The sequence below is a fragment of the Rissa tridactyla genome, chromosome 1 (assembly GCF_028500815.1).
Source record: "Rissa tridactyla isolate bRisTri1 chromosome 1, bRisTri1.patW.cur.20221130, whole genome shotgun sequence".
Classification (NCBI taxonomy): Eukaryota; Metazoa; Chordata; class Aves; order Charadriiformes; family Laridae; genus Rissa; species Rissa tridactyla.
In genome coordinates this window covers 40594973-40613497 of record NC_071466.1, presented here as the reverse complement: position 1 = coordinate 40613497, position 18525 = coordinate 40594973, and the positions used below count along the sequence as shown (strand labels likewise).

The following is an 18525-nucleotide window of genomic DNA, read 5'->3' as shown; positions in this document are numbered from 1 at the left end:
CTATTCAGAATTTCACTGTACAATAATTAGCTGAACATTTTTAACAGGTTTTAGTAATGCTAGCCTAAAATCTAAATTAAAGATCCAATCCTGGCTGCTTTTGAGAAGATATAAATTTTACTAGAAACAATATTCAAACCAAAATCAATTCAAAATGAATAAAAATCATGATACATTAGTATTATGTTACCTAACAATGGAGGCTCAGTAAAAAGAATACAAGGCAAAGAATAGAATAGTGCACTGTGGTTTTATTAATGGCAGCAATGACAATTTGCCTCTTTCATGTGTAAAAAGTATTCAGCTTCATGTAACTAAGAACTTTAAAAAAGTCTCTTGTGGTGTCAGGTCCAAATTCCTTCTGCTCACATGAGCTTTCTTTGTTCCATCCTGTTGCTTGGAAAAAGCCAGAATTTCCTCTAGAAGTCTTCTGCAAGTTGGAGCTGCCGGTGAATTTCCCCCCACCCCGAGAAGGTTGCTAAAAGGAAAAAAATAAATACAATAGATAAGCATAAAAACTCTCTGCTCTTTATTCAACATATGCTTTACTGTTATTTTCTTCCTCCAAAAGAGTGGATATCTGCTTTTCAGTACTTACAGAGATACAAGTCTTTAAAAGAATAAATCAGAAGGTGACAACGCAATAAATATGATTGGTGTAATACAAGAAAAGAACACTTTCTGGCAATGAATTCTCACAAAAATGCAGTTTCTCCATTGGTAAGGACTTCAATACAGATTTTATATCAAGTTTGACAAGGTGTAGATTAATTCTGTCACGGAGCAAAGGAAGACCCAAGAAACAGATAATGACCAAGCACTCATAGGTTCACACTCTTAGGTTTTCAAGCTCCTCCAAAAGTTATGATCATTCAAAACACTAATTTCTCACTACTTGTTCCCCTTCTTTTTCATACTATCATGACATTCTGTCCAGGAAGTGTAAGTTCAGGATGTGTTTTTATTATTGTTAAGATTCCAATTCTTATATCTTGATTCTCTAGGAGTCGTCTTCAAAAAGGGGAAAGAGGACCCAGGAAACTAAAGGCCAGTCAGCCTCACCTCCATCCCTGGAAAGGTGATGGAACAGCTCATTCTGGATGTCATCTCTAAGCATGAAGAAGAAAAGAAGGTCATCGGGAGTGGTCAACATGGATTTACCAAGGGGAAATCATGCTTGACCAAACTTGTAGCCTTCTGTGATGGCATAATAGTCTGGGTAGATGAGGGGAGAGCAGTGGACATTGTCTACCTCGACTTTGGCAAGGTTTTTGACACTGCCTCCCATAACATCCTCATAGGTAAGATTAGGAAATTTGGGTTAGATGAGTGGACAGTGAGGTGGATTGAAAACCGTCTGAGTGGCAGAGCTCAGAGTGTTGTGATCAGTGGCACAGAGTCCAGTTGGAGGCCTGTAGCTAGTGGTGTTCCCCAGGGGTCAGTACTGGGTCCAGTCTTGTTCAACATACTCATCCACGACCTGGATGAAGGGATAGAGTGTACCCTCAGCACGTTTGCTAATGACACAAAACTGGGAGGAATGGCTGACACACCAAAAGGCTGTGCTGCCATTCAGCGAGACCTGGACAGTCTGGAGAGTCGGGGGAGGAATAACCCCATGCACCAATACAGGTCAGGGGTTGACCTGCTGGAAATGTGCCCTTGGGGCCAAGAATCCTAATGGTCTCCTGAGGTGCATTAAAAAGCATGTGGCCAGCAGGTTGAGGGAGGCTATCCTCCCCCTCTACTCTGCTCTGGTGAGGCCACATCTGGAATACTGTGTCCAGTTCTGGGCTCCCAGTTTAAGAAAGACAAGGAACTACTGGAGAGAGTCCAGTGGAGGGATCAAGGGAATGGAGCACCTCTCTTATGAGGAAAGGCTGATAGATCTGTGTCTCTTTAGCCTGGAGAAGACTGAGAGGGGATCTTGCCAATGCTTATAATTATCTAAAGGGTGGGTGTGAAGTGGATGTGGCCAGACTCTTTTCAGTGGTGCCCAGGGACAGGACAAGGGGCAATGGGAACAAACTGGAACACAGGAAATTCTGTCTTATCATAAAGAAAAACTTCTTTACTTTGAGGGTGCCAGAGCTCTGGAACAGGCTGCCCAGAGAGGTCGTGGAGTCTCTGTCTCTGGAGATATTCAAAACCTGCCTGGACACCATCGTGTGCAACCTGCTCCAGGTGAACGTGCTTTGGCAGGGGCATTGGACTGGATGATCTCAGAAGGCCCTTTCCAACCCCTGCCATTCTGTGATTCTGTGTTAATATCTTGTTTTCCAGACCTGTTAAAGTTAGTATTTGACTCTTACCATAAACAACCTAGAACCGGGGTTCAAGGGCTCTCACTGCAGTGCTCTGATAAAATTCTGAGTGTTCTCTTCCTCACACTACTGGATATTAATAAATGATCATTTCTAGGTCAACTGCAACCACAGTGAGATAATGATTACCCCATACTTCTGTTACTTCACCTTAACATGACTACTCTATTGCTCTATCTTCATAATAAACACCAAGTCAAGATTTCCTGAAAGCCTGCAGCAATTGTTCTTAATACCTGAAGCACAGAACACTGTGGGAAGAAGCTCTTCAGAAGGAAGACATAGAATGGTTTGGGTTGAAAAGGACCTCTTAAAGGTCATCTAGTCCAGCCCCCCCTGCAATTATCAGGGACATCTTCAACTACATCAGGTTGCTCAGAGCCCTGTCCAACGTGACCTTAAACGTTTCCAGGGATGGGGCATCTACCACCTCTCTGGGCAACCTGTTCCAGTGTTTTACCACCCTCATTGTAAAAAATTTCTTCCTTATATCTAGTCTGAATCTACCCTCTTTCTAGTTTAAAACCATTAGCCCTTGTCTTGTCACTACAGGCCCTACTGAAAAGTCTGTCCCCATCTTTCTTATAAGCCCCCTTTAAGTACTGAAAGGCTGCAATAAGGTCTCTCCGGAGCCTTCTCTTCTCCAGGCTAGACAATCCCATGGATGCAAATTCCACTTTTAAAAAATAACTCAGGCTTTTAAAAACTTAACCCTTCTCACACTTAAGACACCATTACGCTGTAGACATAGATTATGAGCTGATATTTGTCAACACTAATTCCAGATTTGTAAGGGCAACTTCAACACCTAAATGAGTATGCTGAAAACTAATCCAGGATGCAGTATAGTTTCATTTCTGTATTATTGTACCAGTGCTAATAAGTCCTCCCTGTTAAGTGATGTAACGTTGTATCCGTAGGTCTAAGAGCTTCTGGGTCTGAGGTGATATGTCTACTATATGGACCTAATGTTTCATCTTTGATACGTGCCTGTCATTCTCAATACAAATAACAGCCAGCAAAGTTTACTTTCAGAATTGCAGAAGCTGCCTTTGAAAACAAGGCACTTTGGCATTTTAAATTTTAGGTACTACAATATTAAAATTCTAAACAAATTACCAATTTATAACACAAAATAATCATCAACAAGGGCTCTCCATTTCTTTTCAGGAAAAAAAATACTTAAGTTACTTCATGTAATACAAAGGTACTCCCTCTCAGGGAGTAAAGGTGTCATTAATGAATGATCTGGTGAAGAAGTAAAGCATCCTTCAGTGGAAGGTTGTGGTAAAACTATGCCTCACTGGATCCCTTAAAACTTCCCCTGATAAGTCATGTCTTCACCTAACAGGTTATCAAAAACTTGAAATAAGAACAATAAGCCATGCTCTCAAAAAGCTCTAAGGAATAAAAAGGAGGAAAAAACACATAGAAATCCACTTCTAAGAACTGACATTCAATATTCCTGAACTTTCACATGTCAAGACGTTAAAGTTACACTGTTGTACAAGTCTGTGTATGCTGAAAGTGATTTAGAAAAGGGTTGTGTTTGATTTTCTGCCTACATTTAAAAATCAGAGAAAAAATAACTACATCCACCACTTATTTTTTGAAAAGCTTAGTAGATTTGCATTACTGGTTTCTCTCTAATTCCATTTTCTTCAACCAGTACCTCGTTAGGTCACGTGTAATGAATTTCAAAACACAACCTAAGATATATGGTAGCATGAGAAGTACTATGGGGAGCTATAAGCCATACCTGATAAATACATCCATTGTAGCACCACAATAAACATCTCCTCACATCGCTTTACTTATGAAACAAGGCAAATGAGGGCAGCTACACTGGACTCGACATGAGCTTCAGAAAGCAAATCTAGCAGATGAAAGCTAGTCTGTACCACACAGAAAAAGCTCCTGGATACAGCTCTGCAATGTTTTTATCCACAAAAAGACTGGCAATAGAGTGTTCTTAAACTGAGGAAGAATTTCCACTTTTGAACATTATTTAGAGATGACTGCAAATGCCACGCTCTTGAAGAGAAAAGAACAGGATGTTCAGTTTTCCAAATATTCACTACAACACAGCAGAAAGGGAAGAAAATCCATCTTACAAATTTTAGACAAAATAAAGGATTGCTTTGACTGGAACCAATACAGGAGCTAACTGCTCAAGTAGCACCACCCAGCCTCCACATAGAGGGCATCTCTTGCCTGTCTATTTTCTTTTTCTACCTGACTGATTGTAGTGTTTCAAGAATCTAAGACCAATGTATTTAATTTCATATTTTGACAACATCTTTTTGGTGTTAACATCCGATAGCTGTTACATTATTTTATGTTGAAATGTAGTCGAGTTTAATTCTGGAAGTTTTCCAAACACAAACCTAAATCTGATAAACCAGATAATTAAAATAGCTAGATATAGCAAACAATTTTAATATAAAATACATAAATATTCTAATTGACTACATTTTAGACATTTAGAGACAGTTTACGCTTAATTAAAGTTCAAGACAATTCGGTTACAGCAGCCAAAGAAGATGGCATTGAATGTTTTGATCTACAGGGAATGAATCTTCCTATCACACAGTAAGTTCTATTTTCTTATAATTAATTACTGTTTACAATGATGGCTATTTAAGGTATGTATAACTCTTACAAAATTTGCTATTTGTGTTGTAGAAGATAAAGTGCATAATATTCCAACAGAGTTAGACTTACAAAAGTAGCCAAAATTTACCAGGTTTAAACTGCCACTGATTGTACATTGCACTGGACTAATAAATTCAGTTTTGGATGACAAATTGGCACTACGTAGCTTGAGCTGATGTTGAAGTAAACAGTCCTGGGCCAAAAGAGAACGCAGGAAATACCTCATTTCATCAACTGCAGAAGAGAGTTTTAAATTATTATGAAGAAAAGGAGGATATATCTGGAAATACTGTCAGTAAAAGATGTACTTTTTAAAGCAAAGTAAGTAGTTGCTGAAAAAGTATATTCAGCGTCATGACATTTTCCAAATTATATCTTGATTTATTTTTTTTTCCTGGATGAGAAGAGTCCATTGCTACTTGTTGACAAATGCTTTTAGGTTTATATTTAACTGACACTATTTGCCACTTGAAACCAACCCCTTTATTTAGAGATGTCTGACAGCAAACAATAGTATTTGAAGTATTTGGCAGGCGAAGGGCTGTAACTTTTATTTTTATGGTAGGTAGGTTTTGATACAGAGTCTGCTGTCCATTTAAATTGGGATCCTGTTAGAATCTTCCCAGCAAGGTATACGAAAATCTGCAAGGAACAACCACCTGTGTCTTAGAAAGGTTGTTCCTTGCTTGCCAACAATTAATTCATTATTCTTGAGGTACAGGAGTTACTATCATTCTCTCTGGACATCTGTTTTTACCCCCTCTCAGCTGACCAAAGCCAAACACAGTTTTCCAGATTTATACTGTAAAATTAGAGAAATACCAAAAATATTACCTAAAGACACAAAAAAAAGCCTCCCTGGTTTTGACTGCTTTCTACACTGAGCAAATTTCATTCAGCTGATCACACCAACACTCCTCCGTGTCAACTGAGCTGGTTTAAAATTCAGCTCAGTGCATACACCACAATTATTTCAGCATAAATTATCTCATGATATGTTTATTCGCAGTGATTGATACACTTACTTAAAATAGAAAATTGAATGATATGGGCAAAAATAGAATAATGATCACCTTGGCAAGAGTCAGGAAAAAATTTTGCTCATATATATTGCCAGTACTCCCGCAAATGGAAAGCATATGATCAAAGAAGTGAAATCATACGTTATTACATGTCAGAAGTATCAAAAGCTGCAGAGATCAGCAGCACCTGAAGCCAACTGAAGGTGGAGGACTGGAGCAAGGAAAGGAGCTAAAAAGAACTCAGTAAAAATAAACTGGCAAATAGGGAAAAAAAATGAAATCAGATTCAAGACAAAGACACACTGTAGATGTACACCAAATAGCATGCAAACTTACAAAGCTTTCTTTATTCAGGTCTTTCAAGCAATGTTTGAAAATTAAGGATTTAGAAGATCCACGAGTAAGATGAAAGCAGTACAGCACACTTGATTTATTTAGTAAAAGAATTTTAACTGTTTTATCTGGTTGGCCTTTTTAGATTTCTTAATGTACATATCAAGTATATTTTCCAAGGATGACATATAATCCCTTAATTTCTGCTAATTAATAAAGGATAGATGCAAGTATATCCTCAAGATTCAGAGTACGGTAAATATTCTTGGGCCTTGTACCTCCCCATTCAATGGTTAGCTCACAGATTTTTAGATTTCAGTGTTGCAAGTTCTCCTTCCAATGCTAAGCAAAACAATGACGGAATATTTATTCACATACATGGCTCATAAAAGTAGAATATGGGACCTTGCACAGAGACAGACAGTACTGAGTTCAGCAGGGACTTCAGCCACTTATTTCAGAGAGGAAGCTGGTCCAACGTATGTGAATGAGAGAAATTTGTTGCTGCTGTCAGGTGAAAAAGTATCAAGAAAAGGCTTGCTCAGATGACATGAGTCCTTACATAAAGCAAAGTTAAAAAGCTATTTGCCAAAGTGTTTTTATTGCCTTCCCTCTTCCCACAGGTATATTACATCTCTTCCTACAGCCACAAAATCTGGAGAAACAGAGCTATCCAACTTCTATCTTAAATATATCAATATCCGTAAAAAATTTTAGAAGTAATATGCCAAACATATCTTCCACGCAGGGCATCGCAACAAGTGGTTTCTAAACTAAAAAGACACAACCATAAAACTTACACTTAAATAGTAAGACACTGATTTAATAGCAATAGTTCTCCATAGGTGTAATGGTCACTACTTTGTGCTTGCACCTTATAAACAGATTACCACTATTAAACAAAGTAGGTCATACATGTGCTGCTGTTTAACTTTTTTTTTTTTCTCTAAATGAGAAACAAGGTTTTGCTAGGAATTTTAAGTTGTCTTAAAATTAAGTTGTAAAATGGTGATTACAATAATTTAATTCTTCAAAATATTCATCACCTGCAACCCTATGATGAGGGTTCTTACACAACCAACTACTGGCAAAGTTGTAGAAAATTCTCTCATGAACTTCACAAAGACTGGAGAACACTGAAAAATAAAACAATCCAGGATCTACTTTTCTTGAAACCTAACCCCATAAATAAAATGTCAATATTATATATTTACCTTTTATTTATTATTAATCAGTTTCTAGCTCTTGGGGGTTGATAAAATTGTTGAGTAGGTCGTGTGGACCGTCTTGGCTGACCATCACCTCCTCTGCGGAATTCTAGAGTTTGCTCATATGTTTCTTCCTCCTCCTCCTGCAGGTAAACAGCATTGTTTTAAATGGAAGAGTAGGTAAATGCATTATACATGAGTAGGTATACGCATACATACGTACACACAACATACGCGTATCAAGGAATTCATGCACACATAGCAACTACTGCTTCTGTGCTGATGACCACTTAATAAAGTAAGTGAGATAATGCGAGTGGGTTTTTCAAACCTAGGAAAGCTAACAAAACCAAGATGGAAAATCTCAAAACTTAATCCCCAGGGCAGCTGCAAAAGTTATTAAATATCTGCAGGAAAAAAAGTATTTATATTAAAGCAAAATTGTTTTCCAAGAGTCATACAGGCAACAAACTCAAGACGCAAGATAACCTCAATAACCTGCCAGAGAAAGAGAAATATAACTAAACTTCTTCTAAACTTTTGGTAGTTTGGAAATGTGTGTGGAATGAAATAAAAGAATTAGGAAATGGAAATGCAAGAAACAGCACCTGGCAATATGCCTACTTGAAACACAGATCTGAAATAGTAGATAAAAATCCGTGATGCAGTAATAATGAAAAAAGTCTACAAGTACAGTGGACAGCAACTTCGATACGAATTTGCTATTTGCAGCAGTAATAGATATAACTTCTGAATAATGACAGGAGAGGTAATAACATATTTGCAATTGCATTCACTCCTAGGCATCTCAATACCAGAAAGATATTTACCGATTACATAGAATTCTGAATTTCTGTGCCCAAAATAATCAAGAGACTGGAGAATGATTTACAAAGGAAGATTAAAATAGCTAGAAATTTACTTTGGTCAAGAAATACTGAAAGGAAAATCACTCATCTGACGGAATATCTAAAGGTGGTACACATTAAAGACAGAGAAGAATTTTAAGAGCATTAGAGTTGATAATAAAGAGAAATAGAAGAAAAAATTATAGGCTAAAAAAAATCTGAACATAAGTATGATTGTCAAATGGTGTCTCAAGGAATAGTTATAACTTAATTTCTTTAATACCCTAACACTACACTGTAGCAGACACCAGGCCTAGAGGAAACATGCTGTAAGAAATCCACTTTTGGGAAAAGGTACTGAGTATATAACTCTTAATTCCCTTGCACTCACAACACAGGAACATAGAGGAACACAAAGCAAGAACACTGAATGATTCATTAAAAGTTTGTCAACAATTCCAACACCCAGGAGCTGTCTCAGAGTGCAGCATGCGTATAACAAAGATTAAGCTAGTCACAGCAGTAACATATTTCACTATGAGACAGAAAGGAAAATCTACGGCCTAAGTTTCTTTCTGTTATGAAAAGTCAGATCTTACTCAAGAAATGTCTCTTTCTGAATCAGCCCAAATATCAATAAACATGCATTTTTAAAATAAGTTACAGACAACCACATTCCTCACGGTAAGGTCTCCTATTTACAGGGTACATCTGTGGTTATAGCTATATTTCCAGAACAACAGATTAAGCCCTACCACAGAGAGCCTGAAGTAACTGTAAGAAAAAACAGATTTTCAACACAATTGAATACAGCATGATTGATTTATATCTTCTTGTTTCACTGTAGCCAAAGGCTGAGAAACATGGAATTCTGCCATAAAACTTACTTTTCTCAGTGCACCTCTTTTACTGCTTGCAGCACTATCGATTCCCTCATATAAAGAGTTTCAGAGACACTGATTATCCAAAAGAAAACAAAAAATAGAAAAATGGATGTCTAACCAAAAAAATCCACACAGATTGCAATACTGTTAGCCCTAGTACAATCCCTCAACTTAGTATATATACAAACTGATCTCCCATCACTGACAATGCAAGCTGTACATAGCATCAAAACGTTCAAAGGTAAACTAGATGCCTGGAGTGGTCCAAATACATTTAGCTCCTTCAGTATACTCCAAGAAACCTAAGTAGCTGAAAATAGTTCCATATTATTTGCCGAAAGAGTAGAGAAAGATGCAATTGCACGTTCTCTTAAATTTTTTTGCCAAAGCTTCAATCTAACATAAAGGAGCTCACTCTTCAAGAATAAATTGGTGAACTTTCACGTGCTCAGTATTTGGATTTCTCTAAAACTGGAAGACTAAATGGCATATATACAGGACTGAAAATCTGGCAACGCATGCTGGTATTTTCAAGAGACTGTAGTGAATTAAACATGAATCTTTTCTTTGTAAACCTTGGTAGTCTTTTCTCAAAATGAACAGAAATTAAATAGCTTAGTGCACTGTGTCTCACCTGTAATAGCCAACCTCTTTGAGGATAAGTATATCAGAGTAAATTTCTAGAGCAGTAAGTCTTCATCAGATCTCGAAGTTAGTGTTGATCCTTTGAATTCAGTAAAATCAAACTAAAGCTAGAATTTGTCTTACGCATTTCTATTTTGGTGTAGTTGTCTTTACATATAGAATGAAAAGCTTCAGAAGCATGCCTTCCAATTCAGGTGGTTTTATTACAATAGGCAAGAATGAAATGTGAAATCACATTCACTTCTTGAGGCTCTGAATGAAATGAAAGTGAGCAATGCAGAAAATCATAAGAATGAAGGAGCAACAGAACACCTTTCAACTGTTCCCTCGTTATTCTCTATGCACAGTGGCTCCCCACAACGAATTACTGATCGTCTTGAAGTCTACCACCTGCATGTCAGATGACACATTGTCATTTCTTTCTTGGGTCTTAACTATTCACAATTGATTCTAATTTGATCTAACATTCTCCAAAATAACAATTTACCAAGACACATTGTTTTTTGTTTTTCAAGTAATTGCATTTCTTTTCTTCCACCATTGTTTGATCACTGACCCTCAATCCAGCACTGCTGATCTTTCATCCTTTTTCTATTGCCATTTTATTTTATTTCCATCTTAAGGATTATTTTTTTTCTGGGATCATCTTTATCTCAAGTTACTTTAAAATCTCTCCACCCTATGCTCAGAACTGCCATCCCTCCTTGGTTTTTCTGTTTTTCAACCTAAAAACTTCAGCTGTCTACATTTCTTCCATTATAACTCTGCAGTCAATTAGATCACACATCTTGCCACCAACTCTATTTTTCCAGTCTTTCTTGCTGCTTGCTTTCAATTTATCAGTTGCTTGTGACTCATTCTAAATTATTCCATTTCCTATTTCCTTATCCATGTAAGATCTAGATTACATTTTATAAAGCAAAGGTGGACACAAATCTCTCAGAGCATTTTCATTCTCCTTCTACTACCAGCAGAGGTTTCGTATTAGTACACTACTAAAAAAATTTATATACTTTATGATCTCCATCCTTCAGCTTATTATTCGTTAATTATGTAATATTCCAGGAACGAAGACTGAGTTTTCGACTACTTGCACAACACCCACCTAGGGCAACGTACACTGAGATTAAATGAAACCACTAAGCACAACTGCAAAAGACAGCAAAAACTGGTAGATCCACAGAAGAAAGCAAGGAAAGGTTTACAATGCAAACAACAAAATGGAGAAATAAATTATTGCAGTAATAGGTTAGAATGACATGAGAGAGGGTGGAGGATGTCAGCATTCTTCAGGTGTTTAAAAAAAGATGGTGAACAGGGAAGCATAAGTCATTGTGAATTTCAGCTTCTATTCAAGATTTTCACATAAAAATCTCCTGTGACTTGAAGATGTCACTCCTGTGACATCTCAAGACGGACAAGAACTAAACAAGTGTAAAGTGAGTATATATGCACACTCAGTGCTTTTACTTTGGGACCACATATTCTGAAGAGCCTGTACCACCACCATACTTCGCCAGCTGAGCTTAGTGAATCAGCAAAGTAACTTCAGTCCAGCCATGTGACTACCAGCATGCTTTTACATAAAAAATTCAATGGATTTCATAGCTGCAGAATAAAGTTATAAATCCAGCATCTGAAATACTTTAACAACCAATTTACCCTTAAAATTAACAATATTAGAGCAGAGCAAATTTATATTTCATTAAAAGTTTTCTCATTGGATTTCTATTTCAAGACTTCTTTCAGTCTATTCAAAAGAACTGTTTAGAAACTTTTTTTTTTTTAAATATAGTCCTTAAAGTGAATACTTACTGTATAACTTCTGAGAACAACAAATAAGGTGGATGACAGTAAAGAGCAGGACAGAAGTTACGCATTACACAAAAGCTTTGCTGAATGTTCTGCTCACATACATTAAGGATGCAGTTGCAAGTCGCGGCTGAGCAGCTCCAACAGTGTGCCACCTATGAACTAGTTACCTCTGTCTATTCCTGCTTATGCACAGAAAATTCAGCTCTGTTCACTGGGGCTTCTGCTAAGGCTTTTCAATTATAGCTCTCTGTGGGATTAATAAGTGATGATCACTAGAGCCTGTGCAAGGAGGCATGAAGGAGCAGTGTGGGGGCAGGAACCATTGGATGAAGAAGAGACAGAAGGCAAAGAAAACAGATTTCAGTAACGTCACATCACCGCTTCAGTTTCAGAGGCAGTTTTAACTTCACCCACATACTCAATGCATGGAAAACTTGCTGGACTCAGTACAAAGGAAAAGTGCTTGCTTCCTTGCAAAATTAACTTCTCCTTCATGTGCATTTCAAGTCCCATTTCGGTCCAGATTTAATGCTTCTCTGCATTGCCCACTATGCTGGCAACAGCTGTCTCCTGCTGTTACACCACCAAGTGATCTCTTGTTTTGCTGGGTAAATTCCTTTTTTAAAACTTCCTTCTTTTGCCTAATCGTCCAGCGTTGATCTCCTTGAGTACTTAAGCTTTGATTTTTGCAGTTTCTACTTGCTCATGTTCATATCAATCCAAAATAGACCGTAAGATTTTCCAGACGTAGCAAAAAAAACCCAAAACAAACAGAAAACCCAACCACACTATGGCCATATTGAAAAATTCACAAGTTTCCTAGAAAACGTTAAACAAATATTTAAATTGCAATATATTATATATCTATAAAAAAATCATTGGCTAAAGTACTCCCTTAAACTTTTACTTTATCTGAATATCTAAAGGGTTGTTAGAACTCTATAACAACTAAGACTGAAAACAGGATTTTGTGAAAAGATAGTTTTTGTCAATTATTTAAGTTATATGATCTTAGAGCAGCTTTAGGGCATAATTTCAAAAGTTACTAACAAATAAGGTGTGAAAATTCCAAGTAAAAGAGAAATTACCACTAATGCAGATTTTTCAAGGATCTTAACCAAGTACTGACTTCGTGCGAAGAGCATTTTTGAAGCATCTATTACAGAACTACTCAACATATTTTCTTTGCAACAATATCGATTTTCTTTGCAAGTTATTCTTGTGACTTAAACCAGCAGTTCCTCTCAGAGAATAATCTTCTCAGAGTAATCTTTGTCAGTCTGCAGATGCTGATAATTTTTTTTTCGCAGTACACAACTGTATGAGACTGGGCCTACGGCCATACAAACTTCTGAGTTAAATTATGGGCGAGAAGGAAAAGTGGGATTCAAGGTTATACCACTAGACTTACGTAGACCTGACCCCTCACTGCTGTCAGATAATTCATATAAACTCTTAGCCTTATTAATGTGCCCTTAAAGGAGTCAGGGCAGCACTACATTTTAAGAAAAATATACTTTCAGTACGGTCACACATATCACGCAAGACATTGCAGTAATGTATCACTGATGACTATAAGTACAGATAACTAATGGAAAGGATATGGCTGTGTTTAAATTAAAAATGTTATATGTAGTAATTAAATCATATTTTTTTTAAGTTAACCTTTTAACATATCATTCAGAATGTTAATAAGATACACAATTATTATTTTTACTTAACTCTTGCCTTGATCTTTTGAAGTGTATCATCACACTACAATTAAATCTTTTATAACTAAACAAAGAAATCAACTATGTGACACCCTTAAATTTACAACCTAGTTCTGGCATGCAGGCAGTAGTGCCACAGGCAGGTGCACGAAAGTAATGTCTGGCTACTGCTGAAACTGTTTTCCTTTCTCTTTTCCTGCCCTTTTTTCTTCACTCTTCTTTCCACTTTCCCTTTCTTGCTCAGATGTACAGCTGCAACCTTTAACCAACGCAGGTTCAAAAAGTCAGGATGGTCAACGTCAGGGAGGAAGAACTGCTTCCTCCTCTCAGAGCTGATAGCTGATGATAGCTTAGTCCATAAAAATCATACTCCTAATCAATCTTAAATTCCTTTCCCATCAAAATAATCTTATGGAATAAGCAATTAGTCTGCCCTTATTCAAATGTTATGGGTGTGTGAAACAAACTTCAACACCTCAACAGAGAGACAGTTAACCCCCACTACCAACCATATCTCCTAATGCAGAATAATTTTTATAGTATAGAGTTCACTGGTTCTACGTTTTATGGTTTTACTTCTTTTAGTAAACATGACCTGCTCAGATTTTCTAAAACTTAAACAGCATGATAGTTCTTTAAATTTAAAATAATTGCAATGAACTGTAAGCAAAAAAATAGAGTCTGCAGATTTCTCATTAACTTTACATTATTCTAAAGACCAAAACCATTAACTGCTAATAAAACTGGTAACTCCACGTGGCACTTGTGAAAATAAAGGCAAAGACAATTCAAAAATAAAGAATCAGATATTTCTAATTCTTGAATCCCAAGTTGGGGGGGGGGAATAAATCACAAGACATATGAAAGGCAATATGTATTTTCTAACTCACAAAACCAGAACAATGACATTCAAGCTACTTTCTTTCTTTCTTTCATCCTTCTGTCTCTATCTCTGCCTTTGTCCATATACATACTTCTAGGCATCCAGATATATTTTACTGAGGTGACAAAGAAAGAGATAAAATAAGCACTTTATCTTCTGTATTGGATGAGAATTTTTTTGATATTTAGACTGTTCTTAGAACAGCATATAGAAAACCTATAGAACACCAAGAATACAACTTCAAGTTACCCAAATAAATGTAAAACAAAAATCCTGTAATATGAAGAAAATGTTTACATGAACTTTTTCAAGTTTTTCTCTCTCACATTGAGAAAGTTCTGTTTTGGTGTTGACTTCTGGATACAACCAGCAAGTTGGTGAACTACAGGATATTTAATCAGTAGACTAACCAGGATCTACAGTAATGTATGGAAACAGCTTCAGCAAACAAAGTGGGAAGAAAATGAAAGGATCTCATACCCTGAAACGCTTGGCCTTATTGTCCAAATGCATTTTTTTTGATAAGCAACAAGACTTTTATCCTGAACTGGTAAGAATTTATAAGGTCTGCTCAAAAAGAAAAGATTTTAATTTCAAAGTAAATTTTATCAAGAACTTTTTATGTCAAACTTATTTTAAATTTCTTCTACTATTACATGCCTGAAGAAATTTGACTTTGGCCACTTCCAGTAAGGAAGCTCAACTCCATCAATAGTAGGGACTACACAGTATTCAAAGATACTTATTACCGATTGCATTGATACCTTGGCATTATTTTCTGTCGGTAAAGGATATGATAAACAACTGTATAGGATTTATAGAGTATATATGTTCTTTTCCCATTTGAAAGTCACAATCCCATAAGCATCTAGCTACACATGGGACATTACAAGCATTAGATAATTAGTACAGATGACATACATGTGTATGAACACATATATACATGTATAGTACTCCACATGTTACTCTGATTTGACTTTTACATCAAAACCATCAATTGCTTTGCTGAAAATTTTAGCTTCAGCTTCACTGCAGTGAAATATTCTATTATGCTATACAATATAAGGCAGTGGTGACAGAAATAGCGATGTTAAACGTATTACAGAAATTACTGAGAGATATACTGCAAAATCTTAATATAACTTCAATTGCCCTTAAAAGGATACAATTGACTTGCTGTACAGTACTATATGACTTACTAAAAACCTCCTGGGACTACCTGTGAACTGCGACTACACATTTATTGTTTGTTGGCATTCTATATACAGTCAGAATAATTCCTACACCTTTACGCAACGTTGTAACCTTCTATACTAGTGCCATCTTTCTCTCAACAACTGTTTCTCAAATTGCATGCGATTTTGATGTACTGTACAAGTAAAACACTACATTCTTCTTTCAAGCTCTGTACAAAGCCTTTCATGCAACAGAGAAATTCAGTTAATCGTTTTTCTAATGTGGGAGTACTAAAATTCCAAAGTTTCTAACAATTCACTAAAACAAACTTGCTGTAATGTAATTAAAAAAACTCAACCAAAACATACACAAACTATTTGTTTCCCTTATTTACACTTAGAAAAAGGAATTGATACTTATGAGGGTATGTCTTTGTCTCCACCGAACACACATGGTATGCAAGTAAATATGTTCCTAACTATGCTATGTAAAACTAGGTGGCATAGAGCTATGCCATAAAATCTGTTGCTTTATTGTTTTCAAAATAAAAATTTCAAGATGCCCTGTACCTTTCCTTTAACATCAGAAATAAATCAATGATAATAAATCTTTTCTGTTGATTTGCACCAACCAAACATCAGAAGCCAAATAATTTTACATTTTCTTGACCAGTTTCTGAAAATTCTACACAGCATTCTTCAGAGCCACCAATTTATCAACTAAAGCCTTAATACACGTTAATTTGTTTCAGTAATCCTAAAAAAGAAAAATATGGATATACCATTTTTAAATAGATTTATCTCATTTTTCCTCTACTGAAAATATAAGGTGCGACAAAAGTAGATGAGCTTTCAACACAGCTAATTTTCAAATGATTCTGTTAAGACAATATACATCTTGAGTTTTGAGTAAAGCAATGAACATTAGATAGCAAGTGACAGAAAATTTGTAGATTCTTCAGAAAAATCAAGAAACGGACAATAGATGGATGGACAGAGAAAACAATTATGTACTTAAATATGAGACTGCTAAAAGAATAACAACAGTTAACTTGGAATCAGACATTTATCTGTGCTTCATCGCTTTTCTTCAACTCCGAAAACAAAGTACTCAATTATTTTCTAAATAGACTACATTCCAATTATATTTCCATAAAACTACTATAATGTAAGCCTGGGGCATGATTATCCCACAGAGATTTTTTGCTAGCTTATCTGTTGCCCTGAAGGGTATAGCACAGGTTATTCATATTTGCAATCATTCCCTGTGGCATATATTAAAATAAATGCGTAACTCTTCTTGTGACATTTGTGCTTGAAACAAATACTCCCTTTCCTGCAAGTTGTCACCATGTTCTTAATACAGAAAAAAGTCATGAATTTTAAAAGTTCCTTAGAATTACATATTTAAGTCATTCATACCATATCCCCAAAACAAAACAGAAATACCAAATTCTATTAGTAAAAGCTTCTTCACATCGAGTAGTATCAATATCAAGCTATAAATATTTAAAGGTTTATTTTTAATAATTTCTAAAAGAAAAGTACATACACTGAAGGGAGATCTACTATATAAATAATACACAACCAGCAAACACATCGAGTTGTCTCAATTCTGCAAGAAGAAAGCCACAAACTGGAAGTAGAAAAGTTTTCAAGAAAACATATAAATTTAACAACATGAAATCAGTAACAGTAACCACTACAAGGAGTTATGTGCCATAAGGTGTAATGTTACTATAAGGAAGGAGTAATTGTGCCAATTTTTGGAAAACAGCAGTGAATTAAGGGTCCAGCTCCATCCCTCCCCTCATATACAACTCTTAGCCCATCCCTCTCAACAACTTTTTTTTTTGGTAGTAAATAAAACATTCATACAGTTTTTCAGAACATCAAGTTGAATGAAGATGTCTGGAAAGGTCCAGTTTACCTTGGTAATAGAGACACAGGCCCTAAACATATAGCCAAAAGGAATACTTGCATAGACTTGGGAAAAAATTTCAGCGTTCGGTTTCCTTACACTAAGCACGCTCGTAAGTAAAACCATACACATCCATATGGGGGGGAAAAAGTATTCGCTGTATTGCTGGTCTATTTTAGTATGTAATCAGAAAATTCTGCCAACAAAAATATCAGAAAGAAAACGTGACATAGTACGAGGAATTATCTAATGCTTTGCTGTTAGGGCACTAAATCATTATTAAAATGTAAATAGGGAAGCAGTTGAGTTTTGATGACATTTTAGGTGAAACAAAATGCTGTGTGCACACACACACGACAAAATTTGGCATACAAATGCCCAACGTCAAACGCGCACGTATATGTGATAAACAAATGACTGTGATTTTACTTGTGAATGACCAATTGCACAAAAAAAAAATAAATTATAGAGTAAAACATGGCAAAAGGTATTTTAGTAAAGCACTACATAACAACCACACACACACCGATTTACTCACATTTGCGGCACTTCCCTTCCCTCCTTCATATGGAGGGAATTCATTTCCCAGGTCGAGAGATCAACCTTTGTTGAGTAGCTCCCTCCTTTAACTGGCCTGGAACTCGTAGGAGACTCAACTCCTCTCCTCTCCCTGGACAGCAATGATGAAACTATGACTATGATGCAATTTCCAATGGCGGGGCCTCACAACACCCAGTAATGAGGATGGCTGACTTGAGATAATGGGTGTCAGACATCAAAAGGAGACTGATTATGCGCACAGGGAAAAGCAGCAAGACTGCAATGGGCCAAGAAGCAAAGCAAGCAAGAAGAGAAGCCCCACCTAATCTGCATCCAATATCTTGTAAAATTTTTACTGTCAGCCCTAGAACTCAAGAAGGTTCACCCAGTGTCCTAGAACGAAAACATACACTAAGGGAGCTACGTCAGGAAAGGAACGAAGATTACTGCAGTAACTAAACACTATTGTTTTCATTTTCTCCTATATGCCATTTGACCCACCTTGGAAGTCCTATATGAGCAAGTATGATGTAGGGAAAGAACGAAAATCCCCAGATCAG

General features: G+C 36.4%; 1 protein-coding gene across 5 annotated transcripts in view; it reads right to left on the bottom strand.

Annotated features, from left to right (window-relative positions):
- Positions 1–236: 236 nt before the first annotated feature.
- The window catches only part of TDRD3 (tudor domain containing 3), a 114626-nt gene continuing 96337 nt past the window's right edge, over positions 237–18525 (bottom strand). For 3 of the 5 annotated variants that reach the window (XM_054189125.1, XM_054189124.1, XM_054189127.1), the window contains one exon: positions 237–478. In XM_054189125.1, coding sequence (XP_054045100.1) covers positions 284–478 — 195 coding nt within the window. In that variant the 3' untranslated portion in view covers positions 237–283. Of the gene's footprint in view, positions 479–7548; positions 7686–17963; positions 18096–18525 lie in introns of those variants that run through there. The other 2 variants (XM_054189126.1, XR_008464546.1) reach the window with 2 other exon arrangements.